The sequence below is a fragment of the Conger conger genome, chromosome 4 (assembly GCF_963514075.1).
Source record: "Conger conger chromosome 4, fConCon1.1, whole genome shotgun sequence".
Lineage (NCBI taxonomy): Eukaryota > Metazoa > Chordata > Actinopteri > Anguilliformes > Congridae > Conger > Conger conger.
The window spans coordinates 69120905-69142232 of NC_083763.1; the positions used below are offsets into that span (position 1 = coordinate 69120905).

General features: G+C 44.5%; 1 protein-coding gene across 2 annotated transcripts; it reads right to left on the minus strand.

The window, feature by feature from the left end:
* Window positions 1-9996: 9996 nt before the first annotated feature.
* LOC133127285 (aquaporin-4-like) lies at window positions 9997-21054 on the minus strand. Of its 2 annotated transcripts, XM_061240045.1 has the most exons (6): window positions 19711-19768; window positions 19434-19489; window positions 18231-18642; window positions 16820-16981; window positions 15565-15645; window positions 9997-12913 (listed from the first exon to the last, which is right to left on the minus strand). In XM_061240045.1, the coding sequence occupies exons 3-6, from the start codon at window positions 18606-18608 to the stop codon at window positions 12656-12658; spliced, it is 879 nt and encodes a 292-aa protein (XP_061096029.1). In that variant the 5' UTR covers window positions 18609-18642; window positions 19434-19489; window positions 19711-19768; the 3' UTR covers window positions 9997-12655. The 2 variants fall into 2 exon arrangements, with proteins under 2 accessions (XP_061096029.1, XP_061096030.1); XM_061240046.1 differs by lacking the exons at window positions 19434-19489; window positions 19711-19768 and adding an exon at window positions 21027-21054.
* Between the last annotated feature and the right edge of the window lie 274 nt (window positions 21055-21328).

Here is a 21328-nt window from a genome sequence, read left to right on the forward strand (position 1 = left end):
AATCAGCAATTGGATTTGTGGATGAACATACTGTCGGAAAAATAACGTGAAAATAACCGAATTGCGGTTGCAGAAAATTGGATATTCAAAATGAGGGTGGGAATTGGATATGCGCAGCTCCGTGTTTATAGCAGTGTGAGACAAAATAAATGATTGAGTTGTTAAGGGAGCAAGCCTCTTCAGTTTTTCAACACCTTTCATTTTTAGACTACTCTGTGCTAACATTAGCAGGTCCACTTTAAACTAATTGTCAGCATCACAGGCTATGATGACTGCAGCTAATTGAACACCTGCTGGTAATTAAATTAGCATTGTTTAACCCCTTATGGGCAGATGCGAACTGCGTGTTACATCTCCCTTAACAGATGGATGCGACCTGCACATTACGTCTCCCTTAACAGACGGATGCGACCTGTGAATTGATGGGAAGGTAGATGTATAATTCCGAGTGTGGCCCTTGAATGTGGTTGACATCGAAATGTTAGTCTCCCCTGTCCATCAAACAGTGTGTATTGCTGTGAGCTCTGTGTGCTCCACGTTTCTAATTTTGGGCTAGTCCCTGTTAAATTGTCCGGGAAGTCTCATGCAGACACCAGGACATTTAACCCTTTGAGGAGAAGGTTTTTTGGAGTGTATGTTATGAAACTCAGTATTAGTTCTAGAATTCAGCATTAGAATGTTCACTTAAGAACATTTCAATCACATATTTGTGATCTCACACCGCATCACCATGGCAGTGGTGTGTGGACTCTCCCAGTAACTTAGGCCTGCTCAATGAGCCTAGCAGCATTTCAGTGGCTGTGTTAGTAATATGAAAAAAAAACCCAGCCAGAAACGATCAAACCTCCTCACAGTTCCTTAATTTCTCCCCCGTCTTGCCGACTGGGTTATTTACGCATATTTATTCCTTTGTTTATTACAAGTGTCGAGATGAGCAAAGATATCAATATCGTCCTCCTGACACGCGCCTGTCATTCCCGCGGAGTGACTTATGTCATTATATTCGCGGGAGGGAAAGTAAAATGTAACAGCATTACGGAGGCTTAATGATATATAGCGGCGTTTATGTGGGCTGTGTTTCCGCGAAGACGCCGCCGTTCTCCGCCACCTGCCTCGGCTGCCTGGAACTCAAGGCGCTTCCAGAATCAAACAATTTCATGCAGCTACTGGAGGAAATGAACTGAGCCGAGAGCAATAATAAAATTATACAAATGTTATTACAGACTAGCCTGCTACTGTCCTAGTTTAATTCAAATTTTGGGGCTGGAGGCACCGCTGGTGGCGGCCACCTTCCTGAATAAATCAACATTAGCTTATGTCTAAATTATTAAGGAAGTGGGAAGACTTTCTTGTTTATTGTATAAATTATTGGGCAGGTTAAAGTGTTAAACACTGGGATTTTCTCCTTAATTCCCAAAATAACAATTACTAATTCTCTTAACGGTTTTCTGGTGGAAGAAAAAATGTGCTTTGGTGTAACTGAGCCTTTTGAAGCACAGGTTTTCTTATGATGGGGTGAACACTTTAAAATGCAAAGCAGGCTTTCCTTAAATTAACAGGTCATGTTCCTCTCGCTAATGTGTTGGTGTTGATTTGCAGGCATACTTGTAGTATCTGGCAAAGCTCCATAACGTCTCCTTATCCAACGCACTACAGACACACAGTTAACACAGGAAGAAGTTACTGAAGCTACTGATGCTCACATGCATTTACTAATGGCCTGTTGGGAGCTTCTGATTCTGGCATTGAATGAATAGAGGTGTGAGTTCTGTGTATGTGCCATACTGTGGAGAGAGAAATAAAGACTGTGGGGAGTCCTGTCCCGAGCGCCCTGTTGTGCATTTTCCCCACTCTGGACATCGGAACGGTGGTCATGTGACCCTTTTGCGTGGCGGTTCTTGAGTAAATAAATATGCATGTGGTGAGTTCTCTGGGTCTGCTTATCAACGAGGTGGAGCTGTCATGATGCACTCAAGTTTCCAAAGAGGGTGTCTCAAGTGCCATAGGGACAAAATGGTGAGAGGGGGTGATGAAGGAAGCCTCTCCACCTGTCCCACTGGGTTATTTTATTTGCCATATATTGTAAGTGTGTTCTTATGAATTATTGTTGAAGCTTGGACTTGAGGTTGGGCCTTGGTATGGATGTTGGCTTGGGAAAATTACACTGAAGGGCACACAATATTTCATTTCGATTTTTCATGATCAATTTAACCTAGAGACAAGATTGCATAGAAAGCTTGTATCCAAAGCGTTGTACTGTTGATGTTGTACTCATTTGCCTATTCATACACACACTCACACACCAACTGCGATTGGCTGCCATGCAAGACACCAACCATTTTTGGGGTTAGGTGTCTTGCTCAGGGACACTTCGACTCACCCAGGGAGGAATCGAACCAGCAACCCTCCAACTGCCAGAGGACTGCTCTTACCGCCTGAGCCAATGTCGCCCCAGCATTATGCGTGAAGAAAGTGTTTTTCCAGAGAGGGCTTGCCAGTGAGATTATTCACACTGGTGTCCTGTTTTGGCAGTGGTGGACTTTCACAGAACACAATATTACCGAACAAACTATTAATCTTGCAGCTGGACCAAGGCTTAGGGACCAATTCCCTTTGAAAGCCTCATCTTTGGGGTTTTTTTGCTTGCCAATCAAACAATTGCCTAATTTTAACTGTAAAAAACTGTTAAAGTCGGTATCCAGTCCTGTATAATAAATATGAACTTTAGAGAAATCAGCCTTGAAATGAAAGCTGATAAACCTCAGAATCCCGTTTACAGTGCAATGCGCTTTGTTTTTACCAACCAGGATCTGCTGCCCCCTTGTGGACAAAGCATGACACTTCATCATCATCATCATCATCATCATCATCATCATCATCACCCACACATTTAAAGTACCATTTCTTCTTCTTCTTCTTCTTCTTCTTCTTCTTCTGAATAGTCCCTCTCATTTCAGGAGTAGATGCTATGCATTTTTAAATATGGAGGGTGGTCTTTATTTTTTTTAAAGATAAAAAATTCTACAGGTGCTGGAGCATAGACGTCATCAGTACATGCCAAGATATTTAAGTAACAAAATAATGCATCCCTCCGTCCCAATGAGCTTACAAGATTTCACTTTTGTATCTGTTTAAAAGAGAACTCTGTCTTGATAACAATGTGTAACACTGAGCTGATGAGCAGCATTGTCTGAGCATGCTCAGACGGGGGCATGGGGGTGTGGGAGGGCTGTACTCATTCTATCTGCCCCCTCTTGGCATGTCACCCCTGGTTTGGCTCCTCAAATATTCATCGTGCTAGTTAATATTAAAAATTATTGTCTGCGCTGTGATTAATATTTATATTTCCTCTCTGAAATTGAAAATCAGAACTGCTTTTGGCTTTAGACGCATTCCTGTAAGCGATGTAGAGAGGGGAGTGTTGGTCTGGGCTGTTGCTTGGTTTTTGCCTTGCTTTGGATTATGTTAAACTCAGTTTGGGAGAATTGGTGCCTTAAAATCGTTCAGGTTTTAGATTTAGAGATTCAGAAGTGAAGACATTGAAGTGAAAGCTGGCTGCTTCTCAGTTCAGTGGCATTTGTTTGTCGCAGCTTTGGAAGATTAATTTTTAAAGAGACTAACTGGATCCCCCCCCCCCCTCCAATTAATTTAAATGGAGCAATTAAGTTTTAAATTTTAATAAATAGCTGTAGGAAAAAGGATGGAAGGGAACATCACTTTTCTCTCCACAGCATGCAGTTTAATGGGCAGTGCCTAGGGATTAAAAAAAAAAACATCCACGCATGTTTCCCCCCTATTTAAAATAATACAGACTTTGCTAATTATAAGTATACATGTCAACTTATAAACGAGTCAGCCCCCCCCCCCCCCCCCCATGTCTGAAGCGCGGGTAAACAGCGGAGGCATTAGCATATGGCACCAAGGCAGGAAGGGCTGGGGCAGGATGTCGTGCGGAGAGACAGGAAGCCATTTTACGGCGGCTCCTCGTTTGAAGTTCGGCACCCAGGTGATGGCGATGCGCTACGGAGAAATAAATTAATCACAATGTTGATTAGCCTTGTCAGGAAACTGAGTGTCAACGGGGGAAAGTGGTAGAGCTCCTTCAATAACAAAACATATGTTTAATTATAAATAAATTCTGCAGAAACTGCGGGTGAAATCAGAGTACAGAACACTGTCATATTGTCCAACTCACACTGCTGCTACAGGTCAGCTTGCTACCCAGCTAGTCTTTATGTGGCTAAGCCTCTGGTCCTGATGGGCTAAGAGATAGAGCCTCAGACATATTGTTGTTCTTCACATGACATGAAAGCCAGAACAATGCAGCCAATAACACACAGCTTTGTACACGGCCACACAGATTTTTACAAATTAAAACTAAAACGTAAGATTACGGCACATTATGATAGGATAAACCTAGGTACTGTCCGAAAACAGCAAATTAAGTCCCTAATTTTAATTAATTAACTTATTTCTTAGACTTATTTGTCTTCTGCTGCTGTAGGAGTGTTGAGTGTGCAGGGATGCTCTTCTGCATACCACTGTTGTAATGTGCGGTTATTTGCGTTACTGTCACCTTCCTGTCAGCTTTGACCAGTCTGGTCCTTCTCCTCTGACGGCTCTCAGAGGTAAAGAGAGGTGAGACTGCACTGGGCTGGGCCTGGGATGTCATTCCATGAGCTTTAACCTCCTGAGACCCAGGAGGTTACATAATACTTTGACAAAACAGTTTGACACAAAATGTGTTTTGGATGACAATTACACAAAATGTACAGATTACTTACGCTAAAGTTACAGTGAAAATACTTTTAAAAATGTCATGTTATGTTAAGAGAAATACTGTATAGAGGACAGGGTAGCCAAAAAACTGTATGTCCCTATTTGAGGACGCAGGGTTTCGGGAGGTTAATGCTGGAGTCAGGTCTGGCAACCAGTGGAGCGAGGTCAGAAGGGGCGTGGCCAGGGAATGGGTGGGAACAGAAAGGACCAATCAGATCACATGGTCAGTCGTGCATTCTGGCTGCGATCTGACTTGGCACAGCAGCTGTAGAACATTTCGTGTGGGAAACACAGCAGTCAGAGGAGTAGCAACAGCACAAATAAATAAATAAATAAATAACTTCACTTAGAAAACCATTTTAAAATAATTTTCCTGAAGACAGCATACAGAAAAGGTGAAAGTTTAAACGATTACTGTTCCTTCCTCATTTTTTCTTATAGTCAGAATGTAAACTGATACAAAAATTGATTAGCTGTGCTAAAAGTTTGTGAATGTGCCACATGAACACCTCCAGATTCTGGAATGCGTTCTGATGTTGAGTCTGAGAGATAGTCCCACAGGAGTTTGAGTTTGAGGAGAGTGCAATGTGCCCATATGGCCACCAAGTCTTGGGAGGGCGCTGTTGCGCACTTTATTTGATGTTGGAAATGAAGGCAATACCCCCTCTGATTCATGTCCTGGTTTACTGGGGCCACAGCAGCCACGGAGCGGTGGGCAGTGGGGCTGTCGCGGTGGCTTGGGCTGCTGGAGGGCTGCCTCGCAGTGGATAGACAGTTTTGGGGATGACCCTGACTCCCTGGAGTGTAGCCAAGGCTCAGTGTGGAGCACCACTACAGGCTACAGATCCTCCTCAGCCTTCCTTTTGACTGCACTGGGGCAGTAAAACGCCCCTGAGCTTGAAATTAAGATGAATAGAGAACACCCTGCTGTCTGTTCTGGGCCCTTTTTTTGTGTAAAATGACTGAATGCTTTGTGATTTTAGGAAATTTTAATAACTGAACGAACTCACTCAAAATGTTCTCACAATGTTGCAATGTAGTGGCAGTTGGCAAGCCACTGACAAAAGATTCCAGTAAAATTGGGAAAACGTTTAGTGTTTGCTGGGCTGGTTTTGCTGCAAACATCGACACATGGAGAAATAGTTGATGAAGTGGCCACTTTAGATGGGATCTGGTTTTTGAAAGGTATCATATGCAAGTTGATTCTGCCTGGAGTCACCGCAGTGTCACCTGTATCTGTACAAGGGTAACTCCATAACTCTGCAAGCCACTGACTCTTTCACACCCTACAGGCCAGACAGAGGTGAAGCAGAATGCTGGTGCCAGTTGGAGGAAAGGTATCTCTCTCTGCTGACAAATGACGGTTCTTGGCTGCTGGTTCTTGGTGTGCCATTAGGAGGGGCTAATTCAATGGTAACCAGGCAACCCTTGGCTGAATTATACCTCCCCCCCCCCCCCCCCCACACCTCAGGCAGAATGACAGTGAAGCCATGTTCTGCTGCTGGAGACTCCTGATCACAGTCAGCTGATGACATAACCCAGGCCAGTGTGCAACCCTTTGTATGCTTTTCATATACTCCGAACAATCGGACGTGGACTCAGTGAGCACTTCATTAGGTATTTATTAGACTTAAGTTTAGACATATTAAGTCTTCTGCTGCTGTAATATTTTTATGCATTGTGTGTTCAGAGATGCTCTTCTGCATACCACTGTTGTAATGTGTGGTTATTTGTGTTACTGTCACCTTCTGGTCAGCTTTGACCAGTCTGGCCTCTCCACATGACTGGCTGATTAAATATTTGCATTAACAAGCTGGGGTACAGGTCTACCTAATAAAGTGGTCACTGAGTGTACTGATACAGTTTTATCTGCTACACTACAGACTCACAAGATGAGGTGTGTGTCGCAGATTTTGCCTGCAGTAGCTGGCTGGCCTTGGCTTGCTGTCCCATTGAACATTTTTGTGGGGAAAAGCCAGGTGAAACCCTGGCTTCATTTGGTTGGAAAGTTAACATTTTCAAGCTGACTAGGCGCAACCTGAACTATATTGGGGTTAACCTAGTCAGTTTATGTCAAACTGTCTCTCAATGTACATTTCCACCCCTCTTGACATCTAGATAATGGCTTTTGTTCACTCAGATGGCAGTAAGAAAAAACAAAAACAAGTCACTAGATCGACAGTTAGATGCCAATATGCAGACACCAGGTGCTCCTGCCACTGTGCAGCTGATTATCCGGTGCAAACTGCCAATATACTCTGAGTTCGAGCACACATTCTGCTTGGTACTCCAGCAAGGTGAGACTGCTAAATTAAATCTGTCTTTTCACAAGCTCATTACTGCCCTCTGCTGGTGCCCAGCGCAAATCGCTCAATTTCCTTCTCACCGACCCACACGTACAGTTATGAGAGGAAAAGGGAAAGGGGAAAGGGAGTTCTTAATAAATCAATCAATCAATCAATTATATGTATTTATAAAACAACCAATATCAATAAAAAAAGTCATAACATGGATACACCAAAAAGAGGCTTATGAGGGATTATTAATCAGTATTTTCATAATATTGTCACTTAAAATAACAATTGTTTTTAGCCTTCTGCCCACTGCTACTGGCACACCGCACCCTCCTTTTAATGGCCAGTATATATCTCTCCTTCCAATGGTTCCCTTCATTGCATTTCTATTATCTGGTGCACAGGAACCTCACACACTAAGCATAAAGACATGAAGAATCCTTGTGAAATAATGCCTTTCTCTCATTGTGGGCTGTGGACAGTGGGCATTACAAGTGTGTAGGCTCTTGGAGATGTTCCAAATGCCATCTGACTGACAAAATCCTCTGCTCTCATTAGGCTCAGATCTGAACTTCATCATTTAACCATTATATTCATATTATGGATATTAATATTTTGTATCTTGGGTATCAGAATTTTTTCTGCCATTAAGAATGTAATGAGATTCAGAATATTAATATGAAATATAATATATAATAATAGTAAAGAGAAAGTTACAATATCTAAGCTAAACTTATAATAAAGAAAATGAAAGCTAAACTTAAAATAACTGCTACGATATTTTGCTCTATTCAACAGAGAGCATTGGAAAACATCAAATCACAGATTTCCAACTCTGTCCTGTTGGTTTTCACTCTAACCCTAAGAAAGCACACTTCATTCAGCAGATGAGGAGAGTCCGTTGAGCTGCTAATTAGTAGAAAGCCTATAGGAAGGTACATTTCCAGTCGCAGGGTTGGGAACCGCTTTAGTAAGATTTTAAATTTTCCTAACTGACCAGAAGGTGGTGCTGTTGCTCTTTGTAAAGGAGACACTGCGGCACACTTGGGACGTGTACATACAGATATGATTTGGAGCGGCGTTTAGTTTCCTCTTCAGGTTTTGCGACAACCACAAATATCAAACCACGGTTGGACATAAATCAAAAAACAGGTGCTAACTTAAATTCAAAACAAGTTTATTTTTTCTTTCAGACTGTGGGCTGCACACATTGGGGAGGAGGTGTTCATCCTTATAATGTGTGTGGGATGAATAGCCCCATGAATTTGTTACCGGAGTCTCGAAGAAGTGCTGTACAATTCAACAAGTCTTTAAAGTTGTATTGATATGCTAAGCTTGCCACCTGTACCCATCACAATATATATATATATACCTTTTTTTTTCCAATAAATAAATAAGAAAAATAGTACATTGTGCAACTCTTTGTTTTGTGCTACACCGAAATGAGCGCCTCCTTACACCAAACTGAACACCTCCTTACACCAAACCGAGCCTCCGAACACCAAACCGAACACCAAACTGAATCAAAACAAATCGAATGCCTTCTTTCATTCCTACAAAGAAAACAAGATTAAACTTGTTATTATTTCCACCCAAATACAGCTGTGAGTTTTCTCAGGGGTGCCTGCCCTGAGCCCGCTGAGCGTGCGATCTTCGGATCATAAGGAAAACGAGCTGACTGGCTTTTAATCACTGCAGAGACGGTAACTGCAAAAACGCTTGGGCGGCTATTTCCGAACGTGTCAGAAGTCAACCCCAAATAGAAACCTTGACTCTGAACATAATTGCTTCTGCTAATTGCAAGTTACAACTTCGAGACACAACTTTGCAATATGGCTCGGAACAAAGACATACATTAGTATTTGGCCAATGCTTCTTGCAAGAATGTTACATTGCATTACAGCCATTTAGCAGACGCTCTTATCCAGAGAGACGTACAAGTGCGCTGAAGACCCCAGAGGAAAGTACAGTTCCAAGTCCTAGAGTGATGACATAGATAAAACTTGAACCCTTGATGAGTAAATCAGCTGTATGAATGATGAAATGGCCAGAAATTGTTGTCAATAGATCCAGCCTAACACCATGACTTTGAAAGTGGGAATTCCATGGAAGAACATGTTTGATTTACTGACATTTAGTTATGGACACTGGATACACCGCCTTTTACACTCCCATCTATCTTTGAGGTTAGGAGTTTTATTGTAATGAGTTTTCTTATCTGTGTGATGACGTGATTACGTGTTTGACACATTATGAGCATAGGTTATGGTAGCTATGACGATAGAGATGTGTGGTAGTGTGACTATCAATCTCCACCCAATCCATTCCATTTCAGTCAAAACCCTCTACGTGAGCACAAAAATGCCCACCTTCACAGAACTGTAATATGACCCCATATTACACTGCACAAAGTAGCAGCTCTCTTAGACAGGCTCATTCATGAGACATACTGTCAGCTCAATTATGCCTGAGATTATAAGTAATGATCTGTCTGTGGTGTCGTACTTATCTTTCCATTTATAACTGCCATCCAGCTGCTCGTGAGGAACTGTTGATGCAGAGGACACAAAATTACCCCTCTCTCTCTTTTTTTTTTCTTCCTAAGGAAATAACTCATCATTTTGACGAATCACACAACTTCACGACAGAGTAAAAGACCCATTTCTGTGTCCGTAGTGATGGAATGAGATTACATAAAACTACTCTCCGAAAGACAAAAAAGAAAAAGTAATTTCCGCCCTGGGTGTGCGATGCAGACTGTGGTGTTAGCGGGGCCCATCCATCTCCCTCAGCAGGGCTGGATCTCTCGGTCCGCTCCCACCCCTAAAACACCCCGGTCACGCTCCCCCACCCCCATTAAATTCCAGGTGAGAAACCGCTTCTGAGAGGTCAATAAAGTCACAATGTTTATTGATACATTTTCAGCAGGCCTGTAAAAAAAGAATTCTTCTCAATGGAATGCTGTATTTCTGAGGAGAAGCCACACTTCTTGCCTGGAAAGAATTCTTTAACATCTAAGAGTCTACAGCCATTGCTTTAATATGATCAGTTACAGGGTATGTCTAAAACAATCAGACAGCTAATTCCCAAGCTAGAAAAATAATAAATAATAATGAATACAAACTATATTGAATTTAAAAATAGTTCTCAAACCAAACATGAAATTAAATGTATATACAGTCATATATATGCAAGTCATATTTCAGGTTAGAATTTTGTTGTAACAAAGTCTTTACTTCTCAGCTAGAGTGTATGTAGAGCCTCACACCCATTCGGCTGATACTTTTTCAAATAAAAAACGATGGACATTTTTCATTGCTAAACATAAATATTTCCTTTTAATAAGCACTACTGTTGTATTTACTATGATCAGAATAGTGTTGTTTCATCTCAAAAACAGACAAATGTCTCATGCCAAGAAAACAACATCTACAGCATTTAGTAGGTGTCAAATCACCCAGCGCTTTTCATGGACCGCTTGACAAATGTCTGCGAGTTTACAGTGAAATCTATGTGAAAGAAATGTCTCATATTCAAGCGGAGAGGTGATAATGGGATTTTAACAGATGGAGCTTGAACAGCAGCAGTCCCTCTCGTGACTGCAGAGCACTAATCAATGGGGCTCAAAGCCATTTAACTTGTGTTTCCGTACATTATCCTGCCCCGCTGATGCTTTGGGTTTACACGCGGACCTCTGTGAAGCATCGCCGTTTCTGTTTCTCCACAACACCAAACCTGGCAGTGTGCATTATTCATCCGAACCAGACTCTCGCCCTACAACCAAAACACAGGCTGAAAGAAGCCAGTGAATACAATCAAATAAACATGCCGGTGCTTTTTTAATCCCTTCATTTCATCAGATAATTCCAAAGAGTGAAATGGCCCTTTGAAGGTTCGCGCCTGGTAGTCCAGTGCATACACAAAGAGATGGGAGTGGTCTGATCTTCTCACCCTGGCATAGCACTGAAATCACCATGACACCATCACATTGTGACATCACACCACTCTCACTCAGCCATGACCCCTGTCACATGACTCCCCTGCCCGGAACTCAGCCATGACCCCTGTCACATGACTCCCCTGTGTGGAACTCCTCCCTTGCGAGTTAAGGGTCCAGTTGACTCGCTTCAAGTGCTTCTCCTTTGCACTACCTGAAGCAGCGATGAAGGCAAACTTGCTGTAGTGCAGCTGAAATCCAATTCATCATGACTCTACGAATAGGGTGTCACAACCTGTGTGAACCTGCAATCAATGAATCCATTACATTATATCTAGTACATCACCCAACGCAATAGAAGTGCAGCGAAAGGCTAACACAGAAAACCTATTGTAAAATAATCCACATATCAAGAGAAAATACTGTCTCCAGGGCTTGAAATAAATTCTGCAGTACATCTGCCCGCTGAATATAATGGAATATACCAGAAAGATTTTCAGTCTGCTCATATTTATAATTTCTTTGTTTAAACTACATTGTTTGTATTGCTTTATCAAAAATACATCTAACCATTTCTCTTACATATGTGGTTGCTGTCAAGACTGGGGATAACATTCCTCGATATGAATTTATCTTGGCCAGAGTAATGGGGTTTTCTGACCGTTTTATATGTTGAATTGTGAACTCAGGGAAATACTCTCGGGAGAACAGGATACTAAGAGAAAGGTAATTACCATTTACCATTTCATTGGTGCAGTTACAATATGTATTCACAAAACCACTCACTTCTCAAGTCCAGGAAATCAGAGCCCAAAAGATCAGTAGAATGGAGCAATCAGCAGGAAGTAAAGAAACAGAGCCGCAACATACCAGAAGATGTACACTATAAAAAATACATAACAACTCATTAAAAGAATGAAGAACCTTGCATCTGTACTGTAGTTAAGCTATGCTATGCTAAGCCACTGCTGAAGGCAAGCACAGCGTTGAGTCTTTGAACAGTGAACAGCTCTCATCGGAGAAGAGAGATAACGTACAAAAAGGCCACGTGTTCAAGCAGGCCTTGTGTAGTACATGTTTGTAGCATCCTTACTGTCTCTCATGACAATAACACTATACGTCTCAAGAGGAGAGAAGGCACACATGAGTCCAGCTCTGTTGTGAAATGCCAGTAAAGTGTCTTAACATTACTGGTAAGAGCCACAGTTGGTTGCCATGGTGATTACAGTTAACTTAACTGGGTCAGTAACCAGGAGCTTGGTAGTGAGATCCTACATTGGCCACTGCCATTGTACTGTGGGGCAAACTAACCCAAATTAACGACCGGTGACCCAGGTCCTGCTGGTCTCCTCAGAGCATGAATATCCAAATCTGGTCCTCGCACCCAAATCCGGCCCTGGTTTTGATTTCTCCCAGGTAATTAACTGATCACTTAGGTGTACCGATATGGCCAGACGGACTTGACGCCCGGCTCCCAGGTAAAGGGAGGGTGGAAGACCATGAGCCCCGGGCCCTGGAGGACCGTGATCGGAGTGGCAGGGCCTGAGAGGGAGCCGGTTCACAGGAGATCCGTCTCTTTGAGGGTGGAGACGGAGCAGCAGTGGAGTGTAACGGGGGGATCTCCGCTCCCAGCGCTCCTTGCTAGTCATACCGAGGACAGCACCTCGCTGGCCGGGTCCCGGTCCTTCTTCTCGGGCCTCTGGGCGTCCCGCGCGTGGACGGGACCCGGCCTGAACACCAGCTCGTCCGCGTCGCGCTGGAACCCGCCGTCCGCCACCTCCTGGTACGTGTCCTTGGAGAAGATTCCCGCGAAGGGCTTCTTCAGCTCCGGGTCGGGGCAGTACAGGTACTCGTACAGGGCGGCTGCCAGGACCCCGCCCATGATGGGACCCACCCAGTACACCTGCGAAAACGGGACGGGACGTGAGAACACGCGAGACCCCCGGAGAGACCACACCAGCATGGCCTCAGCCTACACTTCAAAACCGCCCAGCAGAAACCCATTTCCTCCCAGGCCTACTGCGCTGTGAGAAAAGACCTAAACCACACACCCCAACACTTACCCCTTTCCCCACCCACCCAACCCTCCCTGCCATATAAAACTGAACGATAACGTTCTTCACCTATGGGTTTTACGAGCAACCCTCCCCGCCCCCCCCCCCCCCCCCATCTTCTCCTTTCATTCTCTGATGTATAAAACATTCACACATATGAAATCCGCTTTATGAAACTTTGATAGCGCTTTGCTGGAAGAGTGCGCATCAAAGCCGCTCGGAGATATTTTTGTAAAATTATGTGGACCGCTTGCTACAAAGGCATTTCCAGTACAGAACGGCGTGTGATGGATCCAGGGGGATGGATGGGCGGCGGTGGGCTTTTTGTTGTTGCTGCTGAAGAGAAGGCGAGGATCTTCCACAGCACACATCTCCAAAGGGCCGCCAGACATTTTTTTCATTTCTTCCTGAGCAAACATCGCTCCGCACAGACGCAGAACAAACACTGACACCATTAACGTTGCCGAGATGAAACACCTGTCATACAGAATGTACCTGTTAGGTAACGCGGAGCGTAAACATCAATACCCGTTGCCCTCTCTCTGCCGAGCTGTGGAGCAGACGAGGCTCTGTCGAGCGCTGGCATCGGGATTATTAATGAGCGCTCATTCGCCAAACAATGGCTTGATTGGCAGATGAATCAGCAGACGCAATACCAACACCAGCGGGTTTCCGACACTTTTTTCCCCAGACTTTTCCCAGCCCCAGGACACCCGGTTCCTGGCTTCTCAGAGAAAGAGATTTACGATTGTCGGGTCAAAAGCTCGCCAGACTCGTCTTTACTAAAGCCCCCGTGACCTCGGGTGCTCCGGATTCCAGCCTCTGTGACATCATAAAGAGGGGACAGAAATCGAAGTGCCAAGAGGAACTGATGTCACATAAAATGGACCTGTTTCTTTCCTGGATGTTGTCTGTTTTACTTATAAGCACGTATTTACTCTTATTTATTTTTATTCATAACGGCTTATGCATGTTGTTTTGAAAGACAGTGGAAGTGTCTGTAAATAGATGGGTGTAATGTAATATAAGGTAACGGACCAGAGCCAAATCGGGTTTCATAACTACCAGCAAACACACGGAAAAGTGCCTGTATTGACACTTGAGGTGAAAATTTCAGTCTTGAGCGGGGCGGGATGATTTCTTAACACATTACAACTATTTTAATCTACTTCACAGACATGGAATATGCATGAGCAAACACAGTCCCTGTTAGAAATGAGAGCCGCAGTGCCTCATTAGCGACATTACCTCAGGAGGTAAGAGCGGTCATCTAGCGGTCCGAGGGTTGTCGGCCCGATCCCCCGCCCTGGTTGTATGGCAGCCAGTCGCTGTTGGTGTGTGAGTGTAGTATGTGTGAATGAGAGGCATCAACTGTAAAGTGCTTTGGATAAAATGGCAATATAAATGCGGACCATTTAAATGTTTTGAGGGGGTACGACGCAAAGGTAATCCCAGGACAGGGCGGCCACAGATCACAGTGAGGTAAAATGTTTTATTTTATTTTTGACAGCTGAGGTACAGTGCGAGGGCTCTTGGACACGGTGGGCCAGCAGCCTTCCCTGTGTGTCGCTACTAAGATGACATATATATCTGACCTTCTTCAGTTACAGCTTGGTATGGAAACCTCATTAGCACCACTGATGACAGCAACCAACACCGCGAGAGCAAGTAGATTTACGCACGAACCCCTCACTCCCCCCCCCCCCCCCCCCCGGCACAGGCTAACCTCCCGCTGCCCAGCCTACGACACACATCTACTCCGCAAGGGGATGACAGCAACTGGAGTAGCGAGGACAGGGCGAGGACAAGTAGTTACACACATTTTTCTGTCCCCGCTCACATGCTAAACCTTGTCTGCACTGGCTGCCACACAAATTGTAGATAGGGGCTGCCTATAGCCTAGTGGCTAATCTAATCAACGGTAAGTCGCGTTGGATAAAAAGTGTTGGCTGAATAAGTGTAATGTAAATCTACTCTGCATGTTTACCCCATGCCTGGGTCCGCCCGTGTTGGGCCTGACTGTAATGTGGCGTTCACGTGTCGATGGTAAAAAAAACATGATGGTACGGAACAGGTCATGACCGCAGCTGCATAAGCTACAGGACAAAACGTTATACGTCATGTAAGCGTTGCGCTGGTGATTTGGTGGGTTAGTTTTGTTATCTTGAAAAGGTGTTTCGTACTTTACAAACCTGAATGGGGTAAAGAGCAGGACTCGTTGTCTCATTAGTTTAGCGTTACCTCCTGGCAAAAAGACACAAACAAACAAAAACAAAATCCGGTTTGTCCCTCTGCTACGGATGACGGTAAAATCTGGGAAAATCGAGCTATCGGCAGAAGGTTCCGTCGGAGGTTTGAGGACTGCGATATTACACGCCGGTGGAGGCAGAGCTTTCCGTCGCCGTCTCGCTGAAACGCACGGCATAGCCGCTTTGCCCATGGCTGCATACCGCTAAGATGTGAACGCGGTAAAGGGGGGGGGTCTGCGGTTCTCTCTCACCCAGTGGTCCTCCCAGTGCCACGTCACCACGGCCGGGCCGAAGGAGCGAGCCGGGTTCATGCTGGCGCCCGTGTACGGGATCTGAAACGGACCAGAGAGTGGGAGGCCGAGGTCAGGACACAAGAGCACAGACAAGAGTACCGGGGCTAGAAGCTTCCGAGCGCAAGGCGGTTTGTGTGAGATTGTAGCACATCGATTTGACCGCATGCAAATGCACAAATACACACACACAGACACTCTCACACACACATACACACACAGACAGACACACTCACAAACACACACACACACACATACACACTCACAGACATGCACACGTGAAGTTCTGCAAAGCAGTGCTTTTACAGTACATTAGCTATGAACGATGTTTCAGGGAATTATGTAGAAATATGATCTGCACTGTGAGATACCAGAAAGTGTCTGTTGTGTTTTAAAATTGAATCAGGCATGGCAATGAAACCAAAAACAATTGCACACTGTGGAGAAAACAGGAAGTGTCCTTCGGAAGGGGAAATTAGCCCATGTAAACCCACACATCCCTGCATCACACAGGCTGGTCTGTGTGTGATAGGTAATGAAATCATTTCCAAACTCCTTGAAAACTAAATTAGGCTGATGTGTACCATTAAGCACATCATTCGGCCGTTGCTAGGAAACACTAGGCAGACGGACTCCGGGTCTGTGTGAGCGAGAGGAAGGTGGCAGTAGGCACAATCTCCACAAAGCTCGGCTACACCTCGCATCGCTGCTGCCCGTGCTCATCAAACCCGCCCCGTCAGTCACCTGTCAGCCGAAATACCAGACATTACCCGCCCAAAGTGTCGGCTGCTCGTACACCAAACGCGTCTCACAACGCTGGAATCGCTCAAAAGCTGGGAAAAAGACACCATGACACAGCACAAAAAAAAAAAGAGTATGAAAAATCCCATCACTTCAGTGACCCAAGGCTGCCCTCAGCAGCTTTAAAACAGTCCCATAGGGGGGGGGCAGACTGCGCTCCTCTGGGGCTGTTGCTATGGATATGACATCATTACTTGGCACTGCGGTAAACCAAGGCAGCCCCTGGGAGAGCAAAGTTAGGCCACGCTGATGAAAACCGAACGGGTTCATAATAGGGACCTCTAAAAGATCGCTGTCACATGCTGTTAGAACTGTGCTGATGAGCCTAACTTTAAACAAATTGTTTTGTTTTTTTGTGGACCATTTCGATAACACGGCCTCTTGCAGAATCCAAAGCAGCGACTCGCGAACTTACGGCGAAAAAGTGTCCGATGGCGACGGCGAAGCCGATGGCCAGGGCGGCCGAGCCCTTGAGGTCGGCGCGTTTGGGGTCGCAGGTGGCGAACACGGTGAAGACCAGCTCAAACGTGATGATGGACTCCACCACCAGGCCCTGGCCCGGCGAGATGCGGTTGACCTGTCGAGAGCGGCACTCACCTTACTCACACACTCAAACGATTTACAATGAAAGAAAATGACCCTGAGACCTTTCCCCATTATCCTGCCTGCACAGTACTGGCTCTGTGTGTACTGCATATTCTGGTACACACACACACACACAGTCCCGTGTGCAGTATCATTTTTTAAAATTCAACCATAAAAAGTAAATTGACAACTTGGTCGGGTCCACTCGTAAATGTTGTTCCTGCCTAAGGGAAAATTCTAAGCTTGTTTTAAGAGATTTAAGCGATCTAAGAACTAATCTGTTAATGCGAGTGGTTCTTGCATATGCCCCAATGGCACCAACATTGTACTGGGGATTAATTTGGTTCATAGGACAGAGCACCCCCTACTGGCTCACTAACAACATGTCCTGTTTTCTAAGTACTCTTTCTTGTGACTGCTCAATCGCTAACCAAACCTGAAATATGTTATCACCAAACATTGTCATTGTATCAATATTTCTGTTGCGCATCAAAATATGATGTGTGTTTGAGAGGATTTATCATTTTAAATAATACATTTTAAATATCGATCATACTGTAGTGGGTCACAAGGTTAGTTCACAGAGGTTCGGGAAGAATAACATCCCTCTTCTGATCAAACTTAGATAATATGGGCCATTGTAGTCCCACCAAGAGGGGTTTTAATTGAGATATAGCCTTGTATGTGAATTTGGATACCAGCATCTGACAAATGAATTCATAATAAATTCATAATCATAATCCAGATACCACTGACTCCCACTTCCTGTTCCTCTTCACATTTCTTGGATCATTTTTCAGCTCCAGTTTGAATAACCTCTTCACTTAATGTGACCTCTACACATGCACTTCATTTGAACTATAAATAAAGAGCATTTCACCCCGGTCCTTAAGGTCAGGATTCAATTTACATCTAAATAAAATATGCATTTCATATTACTGGATGAGTGCTACAGAGTAAAGGAAAGCGATGAATCTACATAGGTTGTGGTCAAGCTGAACCCCTGAACTGAAGCAACACTTGTCCCGAACATTGAGTTGCTATTTCTTCTTAAGCGCAGGTTTCTGCATTACAAAATCTAGCAAACTTGCCAAACTGCATTTACGAAGCAATAAAATTAAACGCGGGAGGGAAACCCCTGTAGAAGAGGAAACATTATAGTGCTGATTGATCGTGATTATTATGATTATTATCACTTTCAGTGCCTGCACGGTGTAAGTAACCTATCTTCCCATTCCTACCTTAGTCACTCCGAAGTCCCCTCTCACCGTCTTGTCTGGAGTCACCATGTAGAGGATTCCCGCTCCGACCACGGCCCCCAGGCACTGGGCCAGCAGGTAGAAGGCGGCCTTGGCCAGGCTGAGCTTCCGGGTGCAGACCATCGCCGCCGTCACGGCGGGGTTGACGTGGCCGCCGCTGATGTGGCCGAAGCACTGCACCATGGTGGCGATGCTCAGTCCGAAGCACAGCGAGATTAGCAGCCGGTCCGCGTACGGCGGCTTCTCCGCCCACGTCATGGTGGACCCCAGGCTGAGCAGGACGAAGATCAGCGTCGCCAGGAACTCGCCGGAGACTGCCCTCCAGAAGTCCTGAGTCCAAATCCCTCTGAACGCCGCCATTGCGCACTCTCGGCTGCACGAGGGTAGGCACCTCCTGGTGGAGGCGCAATGGAACCCAATAGAAGGAGTCAGCTCCCAAAACCAGACCACTGGAGTGACGCTAGACTCCTGCGATTCACAGCATGGAGTCCTGCTGAGATATTCTATGGTTATTACTTTATCTTAATTGGCGTAGCGTAAATAACAAACATGCTAAAATGTGCTAGCCTCCTCAAGTTCGTGTCCCCTGCCATGAACGCCATTTGCATTGTGATACAATGTATAATGTATTCTTAACGTAATCAGTTCCATTTGAGCAGTGGGAACAGTGCATTGCCCATTTCTATTCTTAACAGCCACTGCTGTGGACAAGTGTGAGTGAGGAGACTGATGATAAACCGAGAACAAATGGGAGCACACACTAATGAACACAGATCCCAAATGGGATGGACGAGTACCAACATCCGACTGCAAACAAGAGTAACAGTTCACTGTAGGATTGGCAGAAGTCCATGCAAAAAAGTAAACGTGACAAAACAGAGCGGCTCTGTACTGGCAACAACAAAGATGTTTTTCTTCTAACACACTTCAGATTGAGCGTCTCCGTGCTGTTATGTGTGCACGCGTAGTTTTTACAGGAGCAAGGACAACTTTAAATCTGAAATACTTGAAAGAAGCAGCAGTATGATTCATCCCACTGTTAACACTTTACCTACATCTATACACCTAATAAGGAAAACTTTAAAGGGGAGTAAGTTGAGGCAGACATCAAGCTCAAATTTAAGACATTACAGGATTCTGATGAAACATTTTGTTTGAAAGCATTTTTTGGGAATGCAAACTTACCGAAAACAACCACGCGATTTATTTCCCCGCAGTAACTCCTTTCATTCCTGCGATGGCTGAATAATTTATGAACTGTCAATTAATTGGCAGAAATAACAAAATCCAGACAAATAATAAACTATTAATCAAAGCTGGCCACCGATATCTGAAACTATCTCAAGTAGCCGATAATGGACACATCCATTTGGAACTTGTGGCTAGGACTAATCGATGGGATAAAGCGCTTCTGAAGTTTACAAAGTTTAATTAATCGGCTTATCGTTTCATCTCTACTCACTGTGTGTCTGTAGGCTGTCTCACACAGTTAAAATGTTGTTGAAAAGAGGATTTCTGCGCTGAGGATAAATCAATGTGTTTTGAACCGACCCCGGGGGCATTGATAAGCATGTAACAGGGAATATACCCCAGTGGACGGTGCGTGTACCTTCCGCCCACGATTTCCTTCCGCCAGCTATTCTTTCAAACACTGCTGTGCAGGATAACTAAATCCATGGCTTATAACAAACTGTATTACCACAGAAGCCACCACACTTTTTTGTCTTTATTTTACTACTAGACAGTTGTTGTTTAAATACAGTGACTCATTTAACGCGACTACCACCTACAGAGGTGCGCGCGTAATACGGTCGAGCAGGTAAATCCTCGCGCGACAGTTGGAAAGTCACGTTTTATTATTTTGCTTATAAAGGCTATGTCACTGTCTCTGACTACCGTGCTCGAAACGGTTACCTATTGAACAATTATTGCGTTATTAAAATGCTATTATTCATTGCATGCACATTGCATGCATCGCATGCACATTGCCGGCACATGGACACGGCTTTCCACGAATTTAGTAAGGGGGGAATTATTTTTTAAACGCAATCTACATAAATATCTAATGTGCGAAATATATTTTATTGAGACGAGAAAGTAAAAATCAATGGTTATAATACTGAGTGGTACATTGAATGTACGGTAGCTAATGCGACTTGACTGCTGCAGTAAGAGATAAACGTCAAGACATTATGCAGCCCTAAATTATAGCCTACATTGTCGCTGGTGATTTGCTATCTCTACCTTCAGTACAAAGTTGCGCACTGTGGCACAGTGCGAGGACAAGATTTGGAGATTGCAATGCCAATCAAACACAAGCAACATTATTTTGGAAATCGAACATTGTACATACGCTCAAAACGTTGTGAAATAATGCATGTTTTCTGTCTATAAGGGCAAATCACTTGGTCTAGGAGATGTGAAAGACAACACTGCTGTGTTTCGGATAATGACAGCTTGGTGGTTTGTTTTCAGCACTAAAATACATAAATAAACACAATTCAAATGAATGCTAAAATTTTGCCTCACTAAAATGTGGATACGCCCTTTCCAACCGTAATGCGGGGTACGCTGACAAAAACAGTGTCAGGCCAATTTCGCATGGAATTTACCCTGCACAAGGACTGAATATGGAATATGGATGCACGAGTTAAGAACTGAGCAGAAATACACGAATGTTGGCATTCACAAAGTAATGCGAAGCCTTGTGAATTCTCTGGACTATACCCAGGTGATAGAAATGTGCGCAGCATAGCACGGAGCCCCTGACTTACTCACCTCAGTTCTCCCAACACCGCTGGGTCTGTCATGCCTCTGAGACGCGCGGGCCAATTACTCGCTTTTATAGTTCTGCCTGGACATTCACTACCTCTCCTAGGCTCGGGTTACTGAAACGTCCGTGTCCTTCAGGCCGCGGTGAGCGTGCCGAAGGACCGTCTGCAAGGGCACGCACTCGGTCCTTAATCTAAACTGATAGAGGCGAGTGACAGAGCCCCTCTGGGAACCGCGTGTGTCTGAAATCGCCTCTGTGTGACTTGGCATTCTGCAGGAACTGCTACACCGATGACCCGACAAGACCT

What these genes read in the sequence shown, in the direction of transcription:
- LOC133127285 (XM_061240046.1), bottom strand. Translation starts at nt 18,608, where the DNA reads ATGGCGGCGTTCAGAGGGATTTGGACTCAGGACTTCTGGAGGGCAGTC. An exon ending in GGGACTTCGGAGTGACTAAG is followed by an intron (nt 16,982 to 18,230) that starts GTAGGAATGGGA and finishes CGCTCTCGACAG; the next exon opens with GTCAACCGCATCTCGCCGGG. An exon ending in CCATCGGACACTTTTTCGCC is followed by an intron (nt 15,646 to 16,819) that starts GTAAGTTCGCGA and finishes GGTCCGTTTCAG; the next exon opens with ATCCCGTACACGGGCGCCAG.